Source organism: Hyperolius riggenbachi, chromosome 11 (assembly GCF_040937935.1).
Source record: "Hyperolius riggenbachi isolate aHypRig1 chromosome 11, aHypRig1.pri, whole genome shotgun sequence".
In the NCBI taxonomy this organism is placed as follows: domain Eukaryota; kingdom Metazoa; phylum Chordata; class Amphibia; order Anura; family Hyperoliidae; genus Hyperolius; species Hyperolius riggenbachi.
The window spans coordinates 55,268,460-55,275,101 of NC_090656.1; the positions used below are offsets into that span (position 1 = coordinate 55,268,460).

The window sequence follows — 6,642 nt, forward strand, 5'->3', positions numbered from 1 at the left end:
TCTGATCGCTGATTGATTATTGTAATTAGTTAGTTCTACTTACTGTTACTACTTACTCTTACTGTACTAGGAGTCTAGGACACTCAGTCACTGTGTTCATAGGCTACTAGCTCCTGCGTGCGTGCACTCACTGTCTGAGTGTACACACACTAAATTTACTTGTGATTACTACTGATTATTGTAACTGCTAGTTGTACTTCCTGACTGTTACTACTTACCTACTGTAGTAGGGGACACTCACTCAGTCACCTCACCAACCAACCCACTCCATTAAAGTACCCCACTTTTCACCCGCCCTTTTAAAAAACTTTTGTCTATACGCCCAAAACATTGAAGATGTCTGGAAGTGGCAGCCAGCGCGGTTTGGGCAAGGGCAAGGGCAGCAAGGGAATCAGGAGGAGAGGGAGCAGCATTGTGGCAAGCCGCGGCCGCGGGCGCGCCACCATGCACAGTTCCGCAGCAGCAGCGTCAGTGGCTAACATTCCTCCCATAGCCACTGGCCGTGGACGCCTTGGGCGCCGCCCAGCAGGAGCATCTGCAACTCACGCTGCAGAGACACAGCAGCAGCAGCGTGTAGCACCTGCTCCCATTTTCCTCCAGCCGGGTCGGAAACGTCCCATTGAGGAAAAGGATGCAGACACTGTGGTGCAACTCATGACGGAGGATGAGCAGCCCGCCATCAGCTCTGCATCCGAGGCCTCCACCCTCACCACCACCACCACCACCCCTGTTCGCAGCAGCCGCCCAGCAGGGCCTGGGGAGGAGGCCAGTTCACCGTCAGTTGGCGACCTGTCATTCAGCAGTCTTTTGACCCCAGGCATCATGAGTCAATTGTCTGCTGTTGTTGGCGATTTTGAGGAGGAGATGCTGATGGGCACTTTGGGGGATGAGGGATTGGACAGCAAGACTGTGGCGACAGTCAAGCAGCCCATCCATGAATCAGGAGAGGAGTTTGGGGGGTCCTCATCCCAGCAGGACATGTTTCAGGAGGGGGAGGATGATGATGACCCGGTGACAGACAGAGACTGGGTGCCACCACCTCCAGGGGATGTCGTCCTCAGCAGCTCTGAGGAGGAGGAGGAGGATGCTCTTGTGGGCCTTGCAAGGAGGCGCATCATTGCAAGCATTGGCAGCAGCAGTAGGCAGGTCCCACAGCCTGCTGGTGTCTCAGGCTCAGCAGCAGCAGCAGCAGCATCTGCCAGTACCACCACCAGCCGCACCCAAGCCCCCCCCCCCCAACCACCACAGGGAGACAGGCAGCAGCGCTTCCATGCCGTAGGGGGATGTTTAAGTCACCAATCTGGCGATATTTCACCATGCCCACTGTGTACAGCAAGTACGCCACTTGCAACCACTGTCAGCGGAAGTTGAGCAGAGGTGCAGACCCCTTAAAGTTCTGCACCAGCTCGCTCATCAACCACCTTGCGGCTAAACATTTCCACCAGCATGAGGAGTTCCAGAGGCTGAAGGCATCTGGTGCTGGCAGTGGCACCACACCCATCACTGCACAGCCTTCAGCAGCAGCAGCAGCAACAGCAGCCACCCGCCCTCCTGCTCCTCCAGCAGCACCAGCAGGAGTGCGGAAACGCACTGCTCCTCCCCCCTCTGCAACTCCTGCCGCCGACACTGAGGCCTGTTCTGGCAGCCAGTCCTCAGTGGCCTCCTCTGCTGTGTCTGCTGATTCCCGTGTCAGCAAAAGGCCACGCCAGAGCCTTTTGAGCGAGTCCTTCCAGGGGGTGGTTAGGGCTCTGCCTCCCAGCAGCCGTCGCGTGCGGCAGCTGAACGGCTTGCTGGCACGGGCCATGTGCTCCCAACTCCTGCCGTACACGCTCGTGCAGGAGGGGAGCGACATTCGTGCGCTGCTTGCTTGCGCAGCCCCAGACTGGCAGCTCCCCAGCAGACACTTCTTTGCCCGCAAGGCCATTCCTGCACTGCACCGCTTTGTGATGGCCAATGTGGAGCGAGGGCTGGAGCACGCGGTTGGTGAAAGGGTCCACGTCACCATGGACTCCTGGAGCAGCCGCTTCGGGACAGGCCGCTACCTGTCCTTCACTGTCCACTGGGTCAGCTTGGTGGAAGGGGGTGAGGATGGGAGAGCAGCAGCGGGCACAGCAGCAGCAGCAACACAGTGGGTGGTGCCACCCCGCAGGGTCAGGGGAACTGCAGCAGGTTCCTCCGATCCTCTGCCATCCTCCGGCACACCTGGCCAAACCCCCCGCCTCAGCAGCAGCGTGAAGGCCCGCCACTGCCAAGCGCTGCTGCACTTGGTCAGCCTTGGGAAGACCAAGCTGACGGCAACCCATGTGTTGGCCAAACTCCAGGAGCAGGAGAGGATTTGGCTGACCCCCAGAGGCCTCAGAGTCGGAGAGGTGGTGGCCGACAATGGGGCCAATCTGGTTGCCGCAATAGACAGGGGAAACCTGACCCACATCCCCTGTCTTGCCCACGTGCTGAACCTGGTGGTGCAGAAGTTCCTGCGCACCTACCAGGGGATGGGCGAACTGCTGGAAATGGCAAGGAATGTTGTGCGTCACTTCCGGCGCTCGGCTGCAGCCTGTGCGAGCCTGGAAGACGTGCAAAAGGAGCTGGATCTGCCACGCCATCGGCTGATCCTTGACGTTCCGACTCGCTGGAACTCCACCCTGGCGATGTTGGAGCGTCTAGTTGAACAGAAGCGCGCTGTCAAACAGTACCTTGCCCTGGCCACTGTTTCCGCCGCTCAGAGAAGGGACAAGACCAGCAACATCCCGTCCATCGTCCCCGATGATGACTGGAGGCACATGCAGCAGGTGTGCTTTGTGCTGGCTCCCTTTCTGCAGGCCACAAACATGGTGAGCAGGGACCATGCTATGGTCTGCGAGTGGGTGCCCCTGGTTTCTCTGCTGAACAGGGCCCTCGATGCTTTGCTGGAACAGGGAGCGGCAGCCTTGGACCAGCAGGAGCGGCAACCAGCTGCGCAGTCCACCTCTGAGGGGGAGGAGGAGGAGGACTTGGTGGAGGTCCCTGACCTGGCTGCTGATGAGGGGGATCAGCACAGCGCAGCTGAGTTGGTGCGGGGGTGGAGAGAGGATGAGGCGGCAGAGGAGGAGGATGAGGACAGCACTGACGTCGATGTGCCAGCAGACGTGGCCCGCCTCTTCCCAATGGCAGCGCACATGCTGACGTGCCTGCGCAGGGACCCCAGGGTGATCCAGATGAAGCAGAGGGAGGACATCTGGATCAGCATGATGTTGGACCCACGCCTCAAGGGGAAGTTGAGCCAGTTCCTGCCGCCTGCAGGAGGAGACCCAGCGCAACAAATAAGGAGCTTGCAGCAGGCCCTTGTTGAGCGCTTGGAGGAAGCCTTCCCCCAGCCTTCCACCCCCACTGTCCAGCAGCCAGCACAGAGGCAGCAGCAGGTGCCTGCATCCAGCAGCAGCAAGCGCCCCACAGACCTGCTGTCTCTCAGCCACGAGCTCTACAGGACTGTAGAGGCTCCGGCAGCAGTGACTAGAGAGGAGATGCATGCAGCAGCATCCTCCTCCGGTCACAGCCAGCGCCTGACCCGCATGGTGGCTGACTACATGGGGTCGTACAGCGGGCTTGACAGCGATGCCCCTGTTGATCCCATGGAGTATTGGGTCAAGCGCATGGAGATCTGGAGCGAGCTGGCGCAGTACGCCCTGGAAGTGCTGTCCTGCCCCCCTTCCAGCGTGCTGTCCGAGCGCTGCTTCAGTGCAGCTGGTGGCGTGGTCACCGAGAAACGCTCACGTCTGTCTCACAAGTCTGTGGACAGACTGACGTTTCTCAAGATGAACCAGGCGTGGGTGGAAGGCGAGTTCCTGGCCCCTGTTGTCGGCGAGAGGGGGACATGAACTGGCTGCCGGAACCATCGTTAATGTGCCTTACCACCCTTTACCACCTCCTGGCTCCTGCTCACTAAGCCAGCCTGGTACACTTTGACTATTACGTCGCCTGCAGCCACACATTTTACACCTACAGTGGGCTGCTGTGTACTGCCCTTCTGCTGTCTGTCTGTGTTTCCCACTGCCAGGGTACACAGAATTACCTTCTTCTGCTGCCACTCTGCCACCAGCTATTACGTCAAACAATAGCTATATTGGTTGTAAAACCAAAAACCAAAAAACCATAAAAAATAAAAAAAGGTTTAATTTTTCTGAGGTGCCCGGGTTGAAAACTGTGTTGTCCCAGTTGTGTATTGGACACAATGTGGGCTGCACGACCGCTGTCTGGGACCTCCTGTTGTGTTTATTTACAGCCCTGGTATCACCGCTAGGTACCAGGGCTATTATGTCACGCTGCCTACCTGCTGCCACACTCACACTGCTCCTCCATACCTCCTCCTGCTGCTGCTGCTGTCTGTGTTTCCCACTGCCAGGGTACACAGATGATTTACCTTCTGCTGCCACTCTGCCACCAGCTATTACGTCAAACAATAGCTGCTCGCCTACTCCTCCATTCCTCCTCCTGCTGCTGCTGTCTGTCTGTGTTTCCCACTGCCAGGGTACACAGAATTACCTTCTTCTGCTGCCACTCTGCCACCAGCTATTACGTCAAACAATAGCTATATTGGTTGCAAAACCAAAACCAAACAAACCATTAAAAAAAAAAAAAGGTTTAATTTTTCTGAGGTGCCCGGGTTGAAAACTGTGTTGTCCCAGTTGTGTATTGGACACAATGTGGGCTGCACGACCGCTGTCTGGGACCTCCTGTTGTGTTTATTTACAGCCCTGGTATCACCGCTAGGTACCAGGGCTATTATGTCACGCTGCCTACCTGCTGCCACACTCACACTGCACCTCCATACCTCCTCCTGCCGCTGCTGCTGTCTGTCTGTGTTTCCCACTGCCAGGGTACACAGATGATTTACCTTCTGCTGCCACTCTGCCACCAGCTATTACGTCAAACAATAGCTGCTCGCCTACTCCTCCATACCTCCTCCTGCTGCTGCTGCTGCTGTCTGTCTGTGTTTCCCACTGCCAGGGTACACAGAATTACCTTCTTCTGCTGCCACTCTGCCACCAGCTATTACGTCAAACAATAGCTATATTGGTTGCAAAACCAAAACCAAACAAACCATTAAAAAAAAAAAAGGTTTAATTTTTCTGAGGTGCCCGGGTTGAAAACTGTGTTGTCCCAGTTGTGTATTGGACACAATGTGGGCTGCACGACCGCTGTCTGGGACCTCCTGTTGTGTTTATTTACAGCCCTGGTATCACCGCTAGGTACAAGGGCTATTATGTCACGCTGCCTACCTGCTGCCACACTCACACTGCTCCTCCATACCTCCTCCTGCTGCTGCTGCTGCTGCTGTCTGTCTGTGTTTCCCACTGCCAGGGTACACAGATGATTTACCTTCTGCTGCCACTCTGCCACCAGCTATTACGTCAAACAATAGCTGCTCGCCTACTCCTCCATTCCTCCTCCTGCTGCTGCTGTCTGTCTGTGTTTCCCACTGCCAGGGTACACAGAATTACCTTCTTCTGCTGCCACTCTGCCACCAGCTATTACGTCAAACAATAGCTATATTGGTTGTAAAACCAAAAACCAAAAAACCATAAAAAAAAAAAAAGGTTTAATTTTTCTGAGGTGCCCGGGTTGAAAACTGTGTTGTCCCAGTTGTGTATTGGACACAATGTGGGCTGCACGACCGCTGTCTGGGACCTCCTGTTGTGTTTATTTACAGCCCTGGTATCACCGCTAGGTACCAGGGCTATTATGTCACGCTGCCTACCTGCTGCCACACTCACACTGCTCCTCCATACCTCCTCCTGCTGCTGCTGCTGTCTGTCTGTGTTTCCCACTGCCAGGCTACACAGATGATTTACCTTCTGCTGCCACTCTGCCACCAGCTATTACGTCAAACAATAGCTGCTCGCCTACTCCTCCATTCCTCCTCCTGCTGCTGCTGTCTGTCTGTGTTTCCCACTGCCAGGGTACACAGAATTACCTTCTTCTGCTGCCACTCTGCCACCAGCTATTACGTCAAACAATAGCTATATTGGTTGCAAAACCAAAACCAAACAAACCATTAAAAAAAAAAAAGGTTTAATTTTTCTGAGGTGCCCGGGTTGAAAACTGTGTTGTCCCAGTTGTGTATTGGACACAATGTGGGCTGCACGACCGCTGTCTGGGACCTCCTGTTGTGTTTATTTACAGCCCTGGTATCACCGCTAGGTACCAGGGCTATTATGTCACGGCGAGCTGCCTGCCTCATTGACTGCCTGCTGCCACACACTCATCCTCCTCCTCCTGCTGCTGAATTTACCTCCTGCTGTCTTTGTGTTTCCACTGCCAGGGAGCACATACAATGGCGCTTCCAACATGCGTGCGCCCACCAGCTATTTGTTACGCTCAAAAATAGCTGCATTTCTTTAAAAAAAAAAATTGAAAAGAGAAATACGTGAAGAAGAAGAAGACGATATTGAAAAAGAAGGAGAAGGAGAAGATGAAGATGAAGAAGATGAAGATGAAGATGAAGATGAAGAAGAAGATGAAGATGAAGATGAAGAAGAAGATGAAGATGAAGATGAAGAAGAAGATGAAGATGAAGATGAAGATGAAGATGAAGAAGAAGATGAAGAAGAAGATGAAGATGAAGAAGAAGAAGAAGAAGAAGAAGAAGAAGAAGAAGAAGAAGAT

The 6,642-nt window shown here is 54.7% G+C and overlaps 1 protein-coding gene across 1 annotated transcript in view; it reads right to left on the reverse strand.

Annotated features, from left to right (window-relative positions):
• Positions 1–6,584: 6,584 nt before the first annotated feature.
• Positions 6,585–6,642, reverse strand: part of LOC137538840 (uncharacterized) — a gene marked incomplete at both ends in the record, with an annotated part of 1,614 nt that continues 1,556 nt past the window's right edge. The window contains one exon of the mRNA XM_068261211.1: positions 6,585–6,642. This exon is cut by the window's right edge and continues 1,556 nt beyond it. Within this exon, the coding sequence (XP_068117312.1) occupies positions 6,585–6,642 (58 nt within the window).